Source organism: Bos indicus, chromosome 12, assembly GCF_029378745.1.
Source record: "Bos indicus isolate NIAB-ARS_2022 breed Sahiwal x Tharparkar chromosome 12, NIAB-ARS_B.indTharparkar_mat_pri_1.0, whole genome shotgun sequence".
Lineage (NCBI taxonomy): Eukaryota > Metazoa > Chordata > Mammalia > Artiodactyla > Bovidae > Bos > Bos indicus.
In genome coordinates, this window is record NC_091771.1 from 33,062,957 (window position 1) to 33,083,361 (window position 20,405).

The following is a 20,405-nucleotide window of genomic DNA, read 5'->3' on the forward strand; positions in this document are numbered from 1 at the left end:
CGGGAGTTGGTTACGGACAGGGAGGCCTGGCGTGTTGCGATTCATGGGGTCGCAAAGAGTCGGACACGACTGAATGACTGATCTGATCTCTGATGGTATTTCCAGCAATTATGTGAGAATTGGACCATAAAGAAGGCCTAGGGCTGAAGAACTGATGCTTTTGAACCGTGATGCTGGAGAAGACTCTTTAGAGTCCCTTGGACTGCAAGGAGATCAACCAGTCAGTCCTAAAGGAAATCAACCCTGAGCCTTCACTGGCAGGATTAATGCTGAAGCTGATGTGCCAATACTCTGGCCATGTGATGCAAAGAGTTGATTCCCTGGAAAAGACCCTGAAGCTAGGCAGGATTGAAGGTAAAAGGCGAAGTGGATGGCAGAGGATGAGATGGTTGGATAGCAACACCGACTCAATGGACATGAATTTGAGCAAATGCCCAGAGATAGTGGATCCTAGTGTGCTGCAGTCCATGGAGTTGCAAAGAGTCAGACCCGACTGAGTGACTGAACGAGAACTTGTCTAAATCTGGAAAACTAAAGGGTCAGACCCCAGACCTCACCTACCCTTGCATCCATCAGAAAGCAACTACAACCCCAGTTTCAATTGCTTTATTTTTCACAGTTTAGACAGTAGGGGGTAGCCCTAGAGCACTGTCCACAGGTAACTTGTACCCAGGAAACATTCTTCTGGGCCTCCAAAAAATTTCTCCTCTTTCTCAAAAAGAAGTAAGATTAAGATAGCTGACCATTTGGATTTAGCTATTTTGAAAAGATGCTGTTTTCTTTATTATTTTAAAATTTATTTTTTGGCCGTGGGGCTTGTGGAATCTTAGTTCCCTGACCAGGGATTGAACCCAAGCCTTTGGCAATGAAAATGTGGAGTCCTAACCTCTGGACTGCCAAGGAATTTCCCCCAAAGATGTTATTTTAAACATTGATGTTTTGAGCTGTTTCAACCAAAGCATAATAAAATGTCTATTAGAAAGGTAACACAATGACTGAAATGTTATTAAGCAGTTGCTCTGGGGACTTTTCCGTAGTGTATAACATTTAGTGTCTGGGCTTCCCTTGTGGCTCAGATAGTAAAGAATCTGCCTGCAAACGTGGGAGACCAGTTTTCAAACCCTGTGTCAGGAAGATCCCCTGGAGAAGGGAATGGCAACCCACTCCAGTATTCTTGCCTGGAGAATTCCATGGACATAGGAGCCTGGCAGGCTGTATAGTCTATGGGGTCTCACAGAGCTGGACACAGCTGAGTGACTAACAGTTTGACTTTTTGACTTTGAGTATGTAGTGTCACACTCTGGGGTGATTTTGGTATCCTGAATCCTTTTCCTTTATATTTAATGTGTCTGTTGTTGTCACGTCCTGGATCATGCTATTAGCAGTGTAACTTTCAGTATATGCAAAATATAATAAGGACTTATGAAATTAATAGTGTAACTCTATTTTGCAGCAAATTCCAGACGTATCTCCGACGGGAAAATACACAACTCTGGTGCCTCTGCTAGTTATTCTTGTAATTTCAGGCATTAAAGAGATTGTAGAAGATTATGTAAGTGTACTGTTAGTAAATGCTCTCAAAAACACTGCCTTGAATGTAAGAGGTGTATTTCTTGGTCTTTTTTTTTTTTTTAATTTCAGGCTACTGGTTGGAACTGTACAATTATTTAAATTCATATTTGATATGAGTGAATTAAAGTTTTGAGGTTTCACGATTTTAATCGTGTGTGTATTTGAGAGACCAGCAGGACTTCATATCAATTCTGAGAACTGTGATAGTCTCTGTGGGGACACAATCCAGCCAGAGGAGAGAATCCTAGATGGCAGAGAAGGATGTGCACACAAATTGTGCTCTTACTTCGTTACTCCTATAACCTTGGCGGAGGAGTGATTTTACAGGCGCCTGCAGATTTCAGTAGGAAAATAAAAGAAGACAGATAGCTAACAGTGTTTTCTTTTGCTGCTGCTGGGGTCGCTCTAGCGTTGTCTCCTCCTCACCTACAGTCCTAATGCTCGTTTCTAAAATAACCAGTGGTGGTCATTTGTATGTTTCTGCCTCAGTCCTACCGGCTTGTTATGTCATCAGTTAAATCTGTTAGGCCTTTCAACTGGTTTACAGTATGAAAGAATTTTTCAAACTTAAAAGCTTTTGGTTAAATTGGGGCAATATTCAGCATAGCCAATTATGTGTTTTGCCAAATAGTCATTACAAACATCCCATGAAATGTTAACATTTCAAGGAAGCACTTTACTATGCAGCAGGCACTGCGCTGTGTATCAATATATCTGTGTGTGTGTGTGTGTGTGTGTGTGTGTGTGAATTCATTTAAACTGAGGCACAGACAAGTCAGTGACCTGATGAGGCTGTCTCAGTCAGGGGCAGAGTTGGGACGTCAGCCAGGGCAAGCTGGTTCTAGAGGTCCCACACTTGACCACGTTGGTGGTCAGCCTCCCTTAGTGCACACCTCAGTTTAGGAAGTCATGTAAAGGAGAAAAGAAAGTGAAATCAGTTACAGCCAAAAACCTGCTTTATAGTTAGGTTTACTACCTGTATTCTTTTTAAACCCACTGTGTCTTGTATTGTGATTTGAATGATTCATTTCAAACTTTTGATATCATGGCTTTTTTTTTCCCCTGTAACAGAAACGACATATGGCAGACAAATTAGTTAACTCAAAAAACACAATAGGTAAGATATTAGATTTAGCTTTTACCCTATTTCACTCTAAGAAAATATTCAAATTCATCAAGTAGATATTTTTTTTTAATTTTTAATTTTATTTTTTAACTTTACAATATTGTATTGGTTTTGCCATATATCAAAATGAATCCGCCACAGGTATACATGTGTTCCCCATTCTGAACCCTCCTCCCTCCTCCCTTCCCATACCCTCCCTCTGGGTCGTCCCAGTGCACCAGCCCCAAGCATCCAGTATCATGCATCGGACCTGGACTGGTGACTTGTTTCATATATGATATTATACATGTTTCAATGCCATTCTCCCAAATCATCCTACTCTCTCCCTCTCCCACAGAGTCCAAAAGACTGTCCTATACGTCAGTGTCTCTTTTGCTGTCTCATATACAGGGTTATTGTTACCATCTTTCTAAATTACATATATATGCGTTAGTATACTGTATTGGTGTTTTTCTTTCTGGCTTACTTCACTCTGTATAATAGGCTCCAGTTTCATCCACCTCATTAGAACTGATTCAAATGCATTCTTTTTAATGGCTGAGTAATACTCCATTGTGTATATGTACCATAGCTTTCTTATCCATTCATCTGCTGATGGACATCTAGGTTGCTTCCATGTCCTGGCTATTATAAACAGTGCTGCGATGAACATTGGGGTACATGTGTCTCTTTCAATTCTGGTTTCCTCAGTGTGTATGCCCAGCAGTGGGATTGCTGGGTCACAAGTTCTATTTCCAGTTTTTTAAGGAATCTCCACACTGTTCTCCATAGTGGCTGTACTAGTCTGCATTCCCACCAACAGTGTAAGAGGGTTCCCTTTTCTCCACACCCTCTCCAGCATTTATTGCTTGTAGACTTTTGGATTGCAGCCATTCTGACTGGTGTGAAATGGTACCTCATAGTGGTTTTGATTTGCATTTCTCTGATGATGAGTGATGTTGAGCATCTTTTCATGTGTTTGTTAGCCATCTGTATGTCTTCTTTGGAGAAATGTCTATTTAGTTCTTTGGCCCATTTTTTGATTGGGTCATTTATTTTTCTGGAATTGAGCTGTAGGAATTGCTTGTATATTTTTGAGATTAGTTGTTTGTCAGTTGCTTCATTTGCTATTATTTTCTCCCATTCTGAAGGCTGTCTTTTCACCTTGCTTATAGTTTCCTTTGTTGTGCAGAAGCTTTTAAATTTAATTAGGTCCCATTTGTTTATTTTTGCTTTTATTTCCAATATTCTGGGAGGTGGGTCATAGAGGATCCTGCTGTGATGTATGTCAGAGAGTGTTTTGCCTGTGTTCTCCTCTAGGAGTTTTATAGTTTCTGGTCTTATGTTTAGATCTTTAATCCATTTTGAGTTTATTTTTGTGTATGGTGTTAGAAGGTGCTCTAGTTTCATTCTTTTACAAGTGGTTGACCAGTTTTCCCAGCACCACTTGTTGAAGAGATTGTCTTTGATCCATTGTATATTCTTGCCTCCTTTGTCAAAGACAAGGTGTCCATAGGTGCGTGGATTTATCTCTGGGCTTTCTATTTTGTTCCATTGATCTATATTTCTGTCTTTGTGCCAGTACCATACTGTCTTGATGACTGTGGCTTTGTAGTAGAGCCTGAGGTCAGGTAGGTTGATTCCTCCAGTTCCATTCTTCTTTCTCAAGATAGCTTTGGCTATTTGAGGTTTTTTGTATTTCCATACAAATTGTGAAATTATTTGTTCTAGCTCTGTGAAGAATACCATTGGTAGCTTGATAGGGATTGCATTGAATCTATAAATTGCTTTGGGTAGTATACTCATTTTCACTATATTGATTCTTCCAATCCATGAACATGGTATATTTCTCCATCTATTAGTGTCCTCTTTGATTTCTTTCACCAGTGTTTTATAGTTTTCTATATATAGGTCTTTAGTTTCTTTAGGTAGATATATTCCTAAGTATTTTATCCTTTTCGTTGCAATGGTGAATGGAATTGTTTCCTTAATTTCTCTTTCTATTCAAGTAGACACTTGTAATATGTTTTATAACATGTTATATTTAAAGAAATATAGAAATAAATAACAAAAACCAGAAGGAAACTCAATTTCCATATGTTAGAATTATGTGAATACATCAACTAGAATAAAAGGAAAGATAAAAGATGGGGAAGGGAAGAGTATTCAGGATAGGAACAATTCTTTTTTGTTTTTTAACAATTCTTACGTCTGTAAAAGAGATCTGGGTGTTACATATTCTCTCAGTCCTAGTTTTGATATGTGCTATCTCTTATTTGATTGGAAAAATGCTGCTTTTCAGGCTACTGCCAGTATTTTAGCATGTAACAGCAAACTGTTTTCCCCTGGGATTGGAAGTGACTTAACACAGCCTCCATCTGCCTGTCTATTTATATTATCTTATATATATCATTATCCTATCATGTTATGTTATGTATATTGCTCTTTTTGATAAAGTGCATATTAATCTTTCAGTTTATATAAAAATTAAATTAACAAAGAGAATATAAAGAAATGCTTGTAGTTTTGGGGAAAATGTGTCTTTATTACACTGAATACATAGCTGTTTCTTTTTCAGTGTTAAGACAGAATGCATGGCAAATGATTCTGTGGAAAGAGGTAAGAATGTATTTTAATGCTTAACTTAGTCATAAGCACCTACCATATTTAAAGCTAACAGATTTTTATCTGTGAAGCATGTCTTTCAAAATCATTATATTGTCCATTTGTTGTTGTTGTTTATGAGGACATAGAGAATCAAAGAGAACGAGCCTCTTGTTCAAAGTTATGTGGCCAGGAAGGAGTGAAATGGATCTGAACTTAAGTTGGCCTGGCTGGAGGTCTACACACCTCCACTGTGCCTGGGTGTTACCTCCATGTTGCAGCATGGAACATTTAAAGTCAGTTCAGTTCAGTGCAGTTCATTTACCCAGTCTTGTCCTACTCTTTGCGACCCCATTGACTGAAGCACACTAGGCTTCCTGTCCATCACCAGCTCCCGGCGTTTACTCAAACTCATGTCCATTGAGTCAGTGATGCCATCCAACCACCTCATCCTCTGTGGTCACCTCTTCCTGTCTTCAATCTTTCCCAGCATTAGGGTCTTTTCCAATGAGTCAGTTCTTCACATCAGGTGACAAAAGTATTGGAGTTTCAGCTTCAGCATCAGTCCTTCCAATGAATATTCAGGACTAATTTCTTTTAGGATGGACTGGTTGGATCTCATTGCTGTCCAAGGGACTGTCAGGAGTCTTCTCCAACACCACAGTTCAAAAGCATCAATTCTTTGGTGCTCAGCCTTCTTTATGGTCCAACTCTCACATCCATACATGACTACTGGAAAAACCATAGCTTTGACTAGACGGATATTTGTTGGCAAAGTAATATGTCTGCTTTTTAATATGCTGTCTAGGTTGGTCATAGCTTTTCTTCCAAGGAACAAGTATCTTTTAATTTCATGGCTGCAGTCACCATCTGCAGTGATTTTGGAGCACCCCCCACCCCAAATAAAGTCTCTTACTGTTTCCATTGTTTTCCCATCTATTTGCCACGAAGTGATGGGACTGGACGTCATGATCTTTGTTTTTTGAGTGTTGAGTTTTAAGCAAGCTTTTTCACTCTCCTCTTTCACTTTCATCAAGAGGCTCTTTAGTTCCTCTTCGCTTTCTTCCATAAAGGTGGTGTCATCTGCATATCTGAGGTTATTGATATTTCTCCAGCAATCTTGATTCCAACTTGTGCTTCATTCAGCCTGGCATTTCGCATGATGGTACTCTGCCTGTAAGTTAAATAAGCAGGGTGACCATATACAACCTTGATGTACTCCTTTCCCGATTTGGAACTAGTCTGTTGTTCCATGTCCAGTTCTAACTGTTGCTTCTTGACCTGCATACAGATTTCTCAGGAGGCAGGAAAGGTGGTCTGGTATTCCCATCTCTTTAAGAATTTTTCAGACTGTTGTGATCCACACTGTCAAAGGCTTTGTTGTTGACTTAAAGTCAACGGTTCACAACCTGTTGCTGTGGGTACAAGACAGCATTTATATGGAGGATATCACTGAGCAATGAAAGCATCAGGAGATTCAGTTGTTCTAATGTAGGTGGATTTATTAGCATGGCCCTAGGATTTTCATCTTATACTTTTTCTTGAGAATATATGACAGATTTTGCTTTTAATTGTGATTTTAAAAATTCATGCTTCTGTGTTTTCTCTCCTGGTTTAAAAGGTTAATGTTGGTGACATTGTGAAGGCCACCAATGGGCAGTTCCTTCCTGCAGACATGGTCCTGATTTCTTCCAGGTTAGTTATGTTAGTGGGCATTTAAGGAACTTTTGTTATGAAATAGAAATTAAACAAACAAACAAAAAGAAACAAAGGCCTTTTCTTCTTTCAGTCCTTTCACCATCCCTTTATACTGGAGACCAGTGATTGCAAACATTTTCTGTAAAAGGACACATGGCAAATATGTTCAGCTTTGTGGGCCATGCAATCTCTGTTGTAGCTACTCAGCTCTTTTTCTGTACTATCAGAAACAACCAAAGGCAAAGTATAAACAAATAGAATGATTGTGTCCCAGTAAAACTTTATTTATGAAAATAAGCAGGGGCCAGGTTTAGCGTTTGGGTCATAGATTGATGATTAATATTCTATACTTTTATGATCTTTTCTTTCATTTCCCTGGACATATTTTCTTCTATTCTGATTCTTAGGTTAATTCTATCTCTTCTACAGTTTCTATAGATATTCAACAAATCTAAAATATTTTACACTTATTATCTTATTTTATTCTCATGTAATAAAAGGATATATTTTACAATAGAAACAAAAATGATAGGGTACTTAAGAACAGATCTGAGAAAACATATGCGAGTGCTTAATGGAAGACCTAAATGTATGGAGAAATATATCATGTTCTTGGATAGGAAGATTCAATTTTATAAAGATGTCAGTTTCTGCCAGACTGATCTAAAAGCTTACTGCCATTCCAACCAAAATCTCAAACATATTTTAATGGGAATTGATGAGCTGATTATAAATACCTAATTTGTACCTGTGGGATTTGAGCTTGTGCAGGTGACTGAATGATGACTTTCAATGCCATTGAGAGAAGAATCATTATACTTCCCAAGAGAGGGCAAGATGCTCTGCCATGCAGGGTCAAAGGGGAGGCATTGAATTTGGTCAGGAGGCAGAAATGAGAGGGAGAGGAAGCCAAAGTAAGAGCCTTTAGTGAGATTTCTGGAGGAAAGTCAGGGCAGGACAGAGTGAACCATTTAGGACTGCTTAAGCTCTATGGCAGAAAGTGAAGAGGAACTAAAAAACCTCTGGATGAAGGTGAAAGAGGAGAGTGAAAAAGTTGGCTTAAAACTCAACATTCAGAAAATGAAGATCATGGCCTCTGGTCCCATCACTTCAGGGAAATAGATGGGGAAACAGTGGAAACAGTGTCAGACTTTATTTTTGGGGGCTCCAAAACCACTGCAGATGGTGACTGCAGCCATGAAATTAAAAGACGCTTACTCCTTGGAAGGAAAGTTATGACCAACCTAGATAGCATATTGAAAAGAAGAGACATTACTTTGCCAACAAAGGTCCATCTAGTCAAGGCTATGGTTTTTCTAGTGGTCATGTATGGATGTGAGAGTTGGACTGTGAAGAAAGCTGAGCGCCAAAGAATTGATGCTTTTGAACTGTGGTGTTGGAGAAGACTCTTGAGAGTCCCTTGGACTGCAAGGAGATCCAACCAGTCCCTTCTGAAGGAGATCAGCCCTGGGATTTCTTTGGAAGGAATGATGCTAAAGCTGAAACTCCAGTACTTTGGCCACCTCATGCGAAGAGTTGACTCATTGGAAAAGACTCTGATGCTGGGAGGGATTGGGGGCAGGAGGAGAAGGGGATGACAGAGGATGAGATGGCTGGATGGTATCACTGACTCGATGGACGTGAGTCTCAGTGAACTCCAGGAGTTGGTGATGGACAGGGAGGCCTGGCGTGCTGCGATTCATGGGGTTGCAAAGAGTCGGACACGACTGAGCGACTGAACTGAACTGAAGCTCTAATACTTTGGCCACTTGATGCTAAGAGCCAACTCATTGGAAAAGACCCTGATTCTGGGAAAGATTGAGGGCAAGATGAGAAGGGGTCAACAGAGGATGAGCTGGTTGGATGGCATCATCGACTCAATGGACATGAGTTTGAGCAAACTCCAGGAAATAGTGAAGGACAGGGAAGCCTGGCCTGCTGCAGTCCAGAGTCATGAAAAGTTGGACTGGAACTAGCAACTGAACAGCAAAACAGTCTTGGCTTATTCTGCTGGGCTCTGGGCTATAGGTCTCCTGTTTCCGGGTACCAGGCCCCGGGATGATTTAGGGCACAAGTGTGTGATAGTTAGATAAAGTAGGTGTTTAGGGAGCATAGACTCCGGATTGGTTGGTTTGCACATGACGGCACACTCCTGGTAGAGCCCTACTCTGTCTCTAAGGATCAATTGCCCTTGACAGTTGCAGTCTCTCTCCAGCCGACATGATTTGTAAGATGTCAAGACATCATAAGATATAGAAATTCAAAGACAATGTTAATAGAAATGTATTTGGAAGAGCAAAGGGCTGACAACAGTCAAGGCACTTATGAATAGGAATAAAGACTCAGACAGAGAGAGCAAACTCAAAGCAGGGGAAGAAGAGGGTAGGATAAATTGAGAGAGGAGCTTGAAATATATACTTAACCATGGGGCTTCCCAAGTGGCATTAGCAGTAAAGAACCCACCTGCCAATGCAGGAGACGTAAGAGATGTGGGTTTGTTCCCTGTATCGGGAAGATCCCTTGGAGAAGGAAATGGCAGCCCACTCCAGTGTTCTTGCCTGGAGAATGCCATAGACAGAGGAACCTGGCAGGCTATAGTCCATAGGGTTACAAAGAGTCAGACATGACTGAAGCAACTTAGCACACATGTGTAAAATAGATAGGTAATGGGAAGTTGCTCTGTAACACAGGGAGCTCAGCTTGGTGCTCTGTGACAACCTAAAGGGGGTGAGATGGGTTGGTGGGAGGCAGGTTCAAGGGGGGAGGGGACATGTGTATACCTGTGGCTGATGCATGTTGATGTATGGAAGAAATCAATGCAACATTGTAAAACAATTATCCTCCAATTAAAAATAAATTTAGAAAAGAATAATTTGAGGGTAGTTGTCTGACTTCACTTAAAGAGATGATTTTCAATTTGTAGCAGTTTAGATGGGTTAATATTGGCACAGGAACACAAAAACTAGAATCATGGGAGGTAATACAGAATCCAGAAACACATCTGTACGTGTTGGAGCTTTGATGTGCGACAGTGGTGGCACTCTGCTTCAGTGGTAACAGGAGTTAGAGTTAGTTGCTCAGTCATGTCTGACTCTTTTGTGACCCCATGGACTGTAGTCTGCCAGGCTCCTCTGTCCATGGAATTCTCCAGGCAGTAGTACTGGAATGGGTTGTCATGCCCTCCTCCAGGGGATCTTCCCAACTCAGGGATCGATCCCAGGACTCCTGCACTGCAGGCAGATTATTTACCATCTGAACCACCAGGGAAGTCAGTGGTAACAGGACGGGCTGTTAAATAGTAATGTTTTGGAACTGGTTACCCACACAGCAAAAAGTGAAATTCCTTTCTACACAGAAACCAACCGTAGGGAATTCCCTGACGGCCCAGTGATTAGGACTCTTGGGCTTGTGGGATCAGACTGCTGAAATCCACTGGCAAGGTGGTGGTTGTGGTCCTTTCTGTTCTGAAGAATCCTTACTGATGTAGACCATATTTCATGGTTACAGTTATTGGGAAATTAATTTGTTTGAGAGATGTTGATTCAATATCATTCGTTTTATTTTCTTTAGTGAACCTCAGGCAACATGTTTTGTTGCAACATCTAATCTGGATGGAGAGACGAATCTAAAAATACGGCAGGTAAAGACACCTTTATTTACCTATTTGGCTGCACCTGGTCCAAGCTGCGGCACCTGAACTCTTAGTTGCGGCACATGGGATCTAGTTCCCTGACCAGGGATGGAAACTGTGCCCCCTGCATTGGGAGCCCAGAGTCTCAGACACTGGACCACCAGGGAAGTCCTGAGATGTCTTTCTAATTCCTAACTTTATACTTGAGTCCACAGTGTCGAGTTTTGCCATGTACAAAACTTACTTTTTTTTCATGGTGAAAATGGTCTCACCACTAATAAATGGATGTAATTTATCCTCATGAGATATTTAGAAGGTTCTTTCAAAAGAATAAGCAAGAACTACATGAATGTGTCACTCACTACTGCAAGAAAAATCATAGTGTATAAAATTCAGGTCATAAAGGATGACACACATTTATGCATTTTGTTTTGAGTTTGATATTTCTGCTGGTGATTTGATGATAAAACTGTCCTGACTAAATATAACTAGATCAAAGTGTGTTACTCACTCAGTCATGTCCAACTGTTTGGCACCCTGTGGACTGTAGCCTACCAGGGTCCTCTGTCCATGGAATTCTCCAGGCAAGAATACTGGAGTGGGTAAGCAATTCCCTTCTCCAGGGGATCTTCCCAACCCAGGGACTGAACCCAGGTCTCCTGCATTGCAGGCAGATTCTTTACTGGCTAAGCCACCAGGGAAGTTGTCCATAACCAGATTAAAAGGGAATATAAATGAACACTGGGTGATCTTATATACCATTGCTTTTAAAACTACCATTTGAACTTTAGATTAGCATGTGATTATGAGTGGGCAGGAGAAGGCAATGGCACCCCACTCCAGTACTCTTGCCTGGAAAACCCCATGGATGGAGGAGCCTGGTGGGCTGCAGTCCATGGGGTCGCAAAGAGTCGGACACGACTGAGCGACTTCCCTTTCACCTTTCACTTTCATGCATTGGAGAAGGAAATGGCAACCCACTCCAGTGTTCTTGCCTGGAGAATCCCAGGGATGGGGGAATCTGGTGGGCCTCTGTCTATGGGGTCACACAGAGTCGGACACGACTGAAGTGACTTAGCAGCAGCAGCAGTAGCATGAGTGGGCAGAAGCAGTGTTCAATTATCTTTTCAGTAATGGAAAAAAGGGCATTGATCTTTGCTCTGTTAGTTTGCTTAAGTAAGGAAGTCCCTGGTTTTATATTTGATTATTTGCATGTCTGTTGCTATCTTTACTGCAAACTTTAATTTGATTTGAAAATAGAAAACGGGTTTAGAATTTGTTAAATCTATCATCTTTGTAAAAGTAATTGAGAAAATGAGTTTATTTTGCCTCCGTCACTTTCCAAATTCCACCTTTGTCTTCAGTGCTAATCATAGTAATAGTTTGGTACCTACCTGATTTTTAAAAAATTCAATTACAGACTTCTGTTTCTGGGAAGATGGAGTAGACATTGTTTTACCTATTTTTTCCTGCCAAGTACAACTAAAGACTTTGGCTTTTATATAAAAAACAAACATAAGACTCTGAAAAACTGAGAGAAGAAGCCAGATAGCAGGACCTTGTGACCCTGGGAACAATGTGATGGCGAATTCCCTGTTCTTTCTTTGGCCTCATTTATCTCAGGGTTCACATAGTCAAAGCTGTGGTTTTCCCAGTAGTCACACACGGATGTGATGGTTGCATAATAATGAAAGTTGAGCACTGAAGAATTGATGCTTTTGAACTATGGTGTTAGAGAAGAATGTTCAGAGTCCCTTGGACAGCAAGGAGATCAAACCAGTCAATCTTAAAGGAAATGAACCCTGAATATTCATTGGAAGGACAGATGCTGAAGCTTCAATACTTTGGCCACCTGGTGCAAAGAGCTGACTCATTGAAAAGACCCTGATGCTGGGAAAGATTGAAGGCAAAAGGAGAAGAGGGTGGCATAGGATGAGGTGGTTAGATAGCACCACCAACTCAATAGACATGAATTTGAGCAAACTCCAGGAGATAGGAAAGATATTCCTTCCAATGAACATTCAGGGTTCATTTCCTTTAGGATTAGGAGACCATGTGGACAGTAGTAATAACAAGGCATTGCAACCCATTTAAGCCAGGAAGGTGTTGTTGAAGGTCTACAGGGTGATCAGGGCTCTCACCCTTGCCCAGCTATAACTGACCACCCCCCCACCCCAACTTGGACATCAAAAGAGGTAAGTTTGCAACTTGTATGCTTATCCCCCATCATACAGTAATGAGACAGCACTTTCATCCCCTGTCAGAGAGGTGCCAGAGGAAGCCAGCTAAGGTTTAAATGATGTCTAGTATCTCGGAGAAGGCAATGGCACCCCAATCCAGTACTCCTGCCTGGAAAATGCCATGGACTGCATCGCTAAGAGTCGGATACGACTGAGCGACTTCACTTTCACTTTTCACTTTCATGCATTGGAGAAGGAAATGGCAACCCACTCCAGTGTTCTTGCCTGGAGAATCCCAGGGACCAGGGAGCCTGGTGGGCTGCCGTCTATGGGGTCACACAGAGTCGGACACAACTGCAGTGACTTAGCAGCAGCAGCAGTATATCGTAACATAATACATGTAACAGGCAAGCTGTCTGGTTTCAGTCAAAATTTATTCATCATACCCCAAACCAGAAGGATCTCAAACTAAATGAAAAATGACAACCCATGATGCTAACACCAAAATAACAAAAAATGTAAGCATTATCTGACAGAGACACTACAGGGGACATTAGAAAAAAGGCTTTCATGAGCAATGACAAAAATGCTTGAAACAAAAGTCTCAGCAAAAAAACAGTCTCAGCAAGGAAATTTGGAAATTTAAAAACTTAAAAATACAATAACTAACCCCCCTTCCCCCACAGACACACACAAAGCAACCCCCAAAGCAACCCACCAACCAAATGAAAAAAGCTCAGGGGTTGGGCTCAACAGCAGAATGTAAGGGCTGGAGAAAAGAATCTGTGAATTGAAAGATAACACAATAGAAACTACCTAATTTAAACAACAAAGAAAGAAGATGAAAAAAAAAATGAACACAGATGTATTTGTTCTTGTTGGGGGCTTTCCTAGTGGCTCATACAGTGAAGAATCTGCTGCAATGCAGGAGACCTGACTCAGTCCCTCGTTGGGAAAGATCCCCTGGAGAAGGGATGGCTACCCACTCCAGTATTCTTGCCTGGAGAATTCCATAGACAGAGGAACCTGGTGGGCTACAGTCCATGGGGTCACAAAGAGTTGAACACAACTGAGTGACTAACACTTTCATTACACTTTTCATTCTGTTCTCTTTCTGATTTAAAGAATTTCTTCATGCACTTTCGGTACATAAGAATAGGTATATCAATTGTATGTTTTGCAAATGTCTTCTTCAGGTTGGTAACTAGCTTTCAGACTTTATTTAAGGTACCTTTGAAGGGAAGTTCATCCCAAACTGTTTCAATGTAGGTCCTTGAGTGTCAAAACTTTTAATACTTTGTATGCATGCCTGAGAATATTTGTACTAAACTTTCAAATTTATTTGAAATTAGAAAGTTGTAACATTCTAGATTCAAAGGTCTCTTAATTAAGTACTTAAAATAAAATCCTCTGTCTTTAAGTATTTCCTATTGTTAGACTAATGACAATTTGATTCCAAATTCTTTTGGAGGTGATCTGCCTTTTCTCTCTGGAAGGCTGAGATCATCTCATTGGAATGAGGCATTTTCTCGATGAGTGATTCTCAAAGTGTGATCCTTGGACCAGCAGCGTCACCATCCTGTTAGAGTTGTTAGAAATGCAAGTTTTGGTGCCTTACCCCAGACCCACTGAATAAAAAAACTCTGGGGGCACAGCCCTGCAATCTGTACTTTAACATGACTCTAGGTGAGTCTGATGCACACAGAAGTTTGGAATCATTGTTCTAGATCCTTGCTAGTCAGAGTGTGAGCCACAGTTGAGCATCATCAGTTGTAGGCATAAATCTATCAAATACTATATGGTGTTTGATTGTGATAATTATAATTTCACTTCAAGGCGATGGAAACTAAACTTTCATACCTCTTTTGATCTCACTAAAATTATTTGCAAAATGTTGGTATGGCAAAGCCTTCTAGCAAAGTTTATGTTAGTGTTTGATATAATTTTTTTTTTTGTTTGGTAAGTGCAATACATTTTCAGACACTGACTTTCATAATATTCTTTTATTAGCCATTATGGCAACCCTCTCCAATATTCTTGCCTGGGAAATCCTATGGACAGAGGAGCCTGGTGGGCTACCGTCCATGGCATCGCAAAGAGTTGGACATGACTGAGCGACAGAACGACAACAACGAGACATTGAACTTTGCCATGAAAATTCTGTTTTCATTTTTTCCTGTGATTTTATTTTGTAGGCTTTATCAGAAACAGCTACCATGAAAACAGAAAAGCAATTGTCAAACCTATCTGGAAAAATAAAATGTGAAGAGCCTAATTTTCATTTCAACAGTTTTGCGGGAACTTTATACCTAAATGAGAAAAGGTATCATTTTTTTTTCCTTCTTAAACATTTTTTTGTCCACTTAGTCTTTCCTGACAATTACTTTTATAGTCACTCTAAGTATAAAGAATGTTTTACTCTCTAAAATTTTTAAGCTACATATCTTTGGAATGGTGAGAAATGGATAACAAAGCAATTTTTTCCTGTGCTGTTTTAGAAATAGATACTTTCTTTGAAGACACATTTGTTTTTATTGCTATTTGTCCAGAAAGTTGAACTTGACAAAAGAAATTTATATATATGGTGAAAGTCTAGGTTTGTTTGCCTTGTGAAAAGAAAAAGTTCTGTGGTAATTTACTAATACTCTTTTTATTTTTTTTAGCCCCATTTCAATTGGGCCTGACCAGGTCTTGCTGAGAGGCACACAGCTTAAAAATACTGAGTGGATCCTGGGCATAGTCGTTTACACTGGATTTGAAACGAAATTCATGCAGGTAAATAATCTACGGTGACAAATAGCATTGCCCCAAGTCACAACATTTTGTGTTTTTAGGAACCCTAGGACTTTGGATTTTGAGATGATAGATCTGCTATGTGGATATGTTTCCCGTGAACTAGAGGCTGATGCTTCAAGAAGCGAGATGGAAAACCATGGGCACACTTTCAGTCCATCCATGATGTGGCCAAAGATGTTGTACTTTTTAACCATTGCAGTTTTTGACCTCCTTCACCATCAAACTGTAATTCACCTGTCTTGCTTGTTTTTGGTCCTTTTTGGTGTGTGGTTTCCTGCTATCATGCAGAATGCGGTCAAGTCACCCCTCAAGAGATCCAAGGTGGAGAAGGTGACCAACATGCAGATCCTGGTGTTGTTCCTGCTGCTCTTGGTCATGTCCTTGGTGAGCTGTGTGGGAGCCATATACTGGAAAGACAGATACAGAGCAGAGCCCTGGTACATCGGGAAGAGCGGTAAGTGTCAGAGCATGGGAGGAAAACGCCACTTTTGTAAGTTACTTCTCACGTTTTCATTTAAAAGGGACGGCTCTCGTTCTAACTGGAGGTTGGTCCTTTGCTTTATTTGTTTGTTTTCAGAAACTGAAGGTTAATGAGTTTTAGAAATAGAACATTTCCTTCTTAAGATTTTTTGGGAAAGATTACATGCCAGTGTCATGTAATCCTGGCATTCTGGAATGAAGCAGAGAGAGGGGGCAGACAGAGGCATGAGATGGAGTCAGATGGAGGAGGCCCACACCCTTGCATCTGTCGTGCAGTCACCAGAAGGGCTCGGACAAGGTGTTCACTTCCCTGAGCATTGCTTTCCTCCTTTGAAAGGGGACAGTAGCTGCCTCCTTCAGTCACTGCAGGGCTCTGTGTACAGTGAGTGGTGACAAGGAGCTCCGAGGGGACTCAGCAGCCAGAGTGGCCTTCTGTCAGTAAGAGGTTTAAAGGTGAACTTATAGGGATTTGGCATGAAAAGTTCAGCAGTTTTGATTCTGTCTTTCTGTGTTTTCAGGGCAAACCATCTTACAGCTTTCCACCTTTTCTAATCTGTCACCTGAGGATTCTGTGTTGCTCTAACTTCCCCTGAGAGGACCTGTTTGCGAGCATTTTACAACTTCCTTTGTGTTCAGTTAGAACTCCTTCCTCCCATAATTCAACTATGTAAATTTAATGTGTAAGTCTGAGATGCAAGTTGTCAGGAAGACATATATAAGGCAATGCATATAGATCCTCTGAACAATTTCTAGATATTTTTAAGTAAAATATCTTTTACTTCTTTCCCTGGGTTTTAAAAAATCATTATAATAATTATCTCTTTAGCTTCAAATCTACAGTTGTTGTTGTTACTTTAGTCCCTAAGTCATGTCCGACTCTTTTGCAACTCCATGGACTATATAGCCCACCAGGCTCCTCTGTCCATGGGATTTCCCAGACAAGAATACTGGAAAGGGTTGTCATTTACTTCTCCAGGGGAATCTTCCTGCCCCAGGGATCAAACCTGGGTCTCTTGTATTGGCAGGCAGGTCCTTTACCACTGAGCCACCAGGGAAGCCCTCAAACCTACTGTTACATTAGATTAAAAAGTCCTCCTCATCAGCCCCTCCATATCTTCTGTGTTTAGCAACGTCCTCTCTTCAATGCTTTGCTTACCGCCTTTTCTAAGACCTATTTTTGTGCCTCCAACTTTGTGTTTTGCTGCTACACACCTCACAGAGCTTGTCCCGCTGTAGTTCCTGACTCCTCCCACTTTCTCAAGCTACATCTGAGTTCTCTGAGGGCAGGATCTAAGTCTTGTTAGAACTTGTATCCCCATGCTTCTATGCACCCTGTTACATAGTTGATTGGTACTTAGCTAATATTTTAAAAACTATTTTATATCTGTGTCCACTTAATTATACTCTTAATAATAATTTCCATGGAGAAAAATTCCACAATTTTAAAAAGTAATAATGAGAACACAGATAAATAAAGATATCGCCTGAAGCTGCAACGTGGTTCCTCTAATTTTTCTTCCGCAGATTATGACTATCACAGCTTTGGGTTTGACCTTTTGGTGTTCATCATCTTGTACCACAATCTCATCCCTATTAGTCTGCTGGTCACTCTGGAAATTGTGAAGTACATTCAGGCCCTGTTTATAAACTGGGTGAGTAGTAAATTCAGGAAATTAAGACAGTTCTCTCTTGGGTTATGGCTTTGGTTTTGAGAATCAGTGTGACTGAGTCCTTGTGGTGGGGCCAGTGCAGCTGACAGGCCAAGAGCCAAGGCTGACTCAGCAGTGCCTGGACGCCTTTGACTCGCTCTTGAGGACACATTTTCCCTATATATATATTTTCCAGACAATCAGAAATATTTAAGAGATAGAGGCTTAGTAGCAAGTGTAGAGAAACAGTCCACTGTTAAAACTTAAGATACTCACAAAGGAGAGTCCGATAGACTTACAATAGATTTACAGAGCTTGGCAAGCATGACAGAAACAATGGCATTTCAGCATTCCTTCAAATTAAGAAAAATATTTCTTAGGTGACAACCATGTATTGACTGAAGTTGATACTTTGTCAGCTGTGACTGAACAGATTTTTAAATCTGTGTGTAGGGTTGTCACTTTTAGTTTTTTTTTTTTTGTCTTCATATTGTTCTTTTTTCATTGGAGTATAGTTGATTTATAATATTGTGTTAGTTTCAGGCATATGGCACACAGTAATTCATAGTAGTTTGCATTTGCTGATCTGTATTATTATTTTTTTTAACTTGAGGACAATTGCTTTACACTGTTGTGTTGGTTTCTTCTTTGAAATAAAATTCTTTCTGGATGTCACCTTAACAGGATCCTCCCAATATGTTGATGAACTACCATCATTTGAACGGGAGTATTATTTTAGCAACCACAAAATTAGACAAAGGGCCCTCACATATGTTCTCATCTGATCTTTGCAGTAGCTCTGAGTAGTGCCGGGAGGGAGGTCCCTGTTACTACCCTTATCTGATAGACGTAGTAACTGAGACACACTTAAGGCCACGCAGCGTGCCTAAGGCACAGCCAGGATTGAAAGCCGCATCTATGGCTTTGCTTCTCCTGAATCGACTCTGCCAACCCATGTGTAAAACTAGCATATATGTGTCCCAAACCAAGTATTCTGGACTCTCCACTGTGAATTCTTTGTAAATGTCAAGCACATGAGAAGATCAGTGGCAGTATGGGCTTCCTGGAGAAGTTTTGAGCCTAGTTCTGTCTGTGTGGCTTGGCTATTTTGTTTGTTTCCTGCAGGATGAAGATATGCATTTTAAGGGAAGTAATGTCTATGCCATGGCCAGAACATCCAATCTTAATGAAGAGCTTGGGCAGGTGAGGGCCCCTCCAGGGCTGGGCAGTGTGACAGGAGCGCCGCGGGAGGTGGGTCTAGGGAGAGTGTGCAGAGCTGAAAGGCCAGATTTAGCCATGGGCTAGAGGTGATATGGGGCTTCCCCAGTGTCTTAGTGGTAAGGAATATGCCTGCAATGTAAGAGACCCAGGTTCAATCTCTGGGTCGGGAAGACCCCCTGCAGAAGGGCATGGCAACCCACACCAGTATTCTTGCCTGGGAAATCCCATGGATAGAGGAGCCCGGCGGGCTATAGTCCATGGGGTCACAAAGAGTCGGACACGACTGAAGTGACTGAGCATGCACATAGATAATGTGACACCCTTGTGAAGCTTTAGAAATATAATTTGTTCCAATTATTCATAATATTGCCTAATGGGTTACAAGTAGAACACATCTGATACAGGTTATTATGTGCTTATGAAAGAGTGAAAGAGCTGGGGGGCAGGTAGGAAAAGCTACTGGGGGCTCCCAGGGCTTCAGGAACTTCCAGGGAGCCACAGGGACCCTGGAATCTGGGGGATGGCTGGGTTTCTGCTTCTTTAAGGCAGGTGACTCATAGGGGTGCATCCACAGGCTGCTGTGAAATTTCACACCGGCCAAATCCATGCATCTGCCCACAGCTCCCAGAAGGGAAGCAGTAGAGCTTCTGGATCTTCACTGAAAATGTCTTTCAATGGTGGAATCTAATCTGCAGACCAGAGAAACGTAGCCTTGGGCCTCTAGACCCTGCCTTAGAATAGACAGGCGGGAATGATGCCCAGTTACCAACAGACAGTTGTTGGTTGCCTTTTAGATGACAATGGCATCTTTACAAGTTTAAATGCAGTTTTAAAAACTCCCAAGATTATTTGTCAATTATACTATTAATATAATGAAGCTGAAAAAAAAAAGCAACAACTCTCACAGTTGTATAGAACTTGAAGGAAGAAAGACTTGTAATTGTTACTTTTTCCTATCTACTTTTTGTTCTGTCTCTATATATGTATTTACTAGATTATGATTTTCTACCTTTCAATTAAGTAAAGGCCACATATAAACCATGGTAAAAGGCAGAATTTTGAAGTTAAACATCATGAATGTGAATCCTGGTTTCATCATTTACCAGCATAGACAAAGATACCTCTGGAGAGGGAAATAGCAAGCTACTCCAGTATTCTTGCCTGGGAAATCCCATGGACAGAAGAGCCTGTGGGCTACAAAAATCCATGGGGTCGCGAAGAGCTGGACATGACTGAGCATGCATGGATGCACAGGCACCACAAGAAAAGAAAATTACAGGTCAATATCCCTTATAAACTCAGATGCAAAAATCATCAACAAAATATTAGCAGATCAAATTCAACATTAATAAAGGACCATACATCATGATTATTTATTCTAGGAATGCAAGACTGGTTCAGTATGCACAAATCAACCAATGTGATACACCCTTTTAACAAAATGAAGGATAAGAAATGTATGCAATAGA

The 20,405-nt window shown here is 40.8% G+C and overlaps 1 protein-coding gene across 1 annotated transcript in view; it reads left to right on the top strand.

Annotated features, from left to right (window-relative positions):
• Positions 1-20,405, top strand: part of LOC109567039 (phospholipid-transporting ATPase IB-like) — a 92,998-nt gene that overhangs the window by 12,359 nt on the left and 60,234 nt on the right. The window contains exons 4-13 of the mRNA XM_070800263.1: positions 1,454-1,552; positions 2,644-2,689; positions 5,256-5,296; positions 6,903-6,976; positions 10,550-10,619; positions 14,986-15,113; positions 15,454-15,565; positions 15,875-16,040; positions 17,591-17,718; positions 18,841-18,918. Coding sequence (XP_070656364.1) covers positions 1,454-1,552; positions 2,644-2,689; positions 5,256-5,296; positions 6,903-6,976; positions 10,550-10,619; positions 14,986-15,113; positions 15,454-15,565; positions 15,875-16,040; positions 17,591-17,718; positions 18,841-18,918 — 942 coding nt within the window. The remainder of the gene's footprint in view (positions 1-1,453; positions 1,553-2,643; positions 2,690-5,255; positions 5,297-6,902; positions 6,977-10,549; positions 10,620-14,985; positions 15,114-15,453; positions 15,566-15,874; positions 16,041-17,590; positions 17,719-18,840; positions 18,919-20,405) is intronic.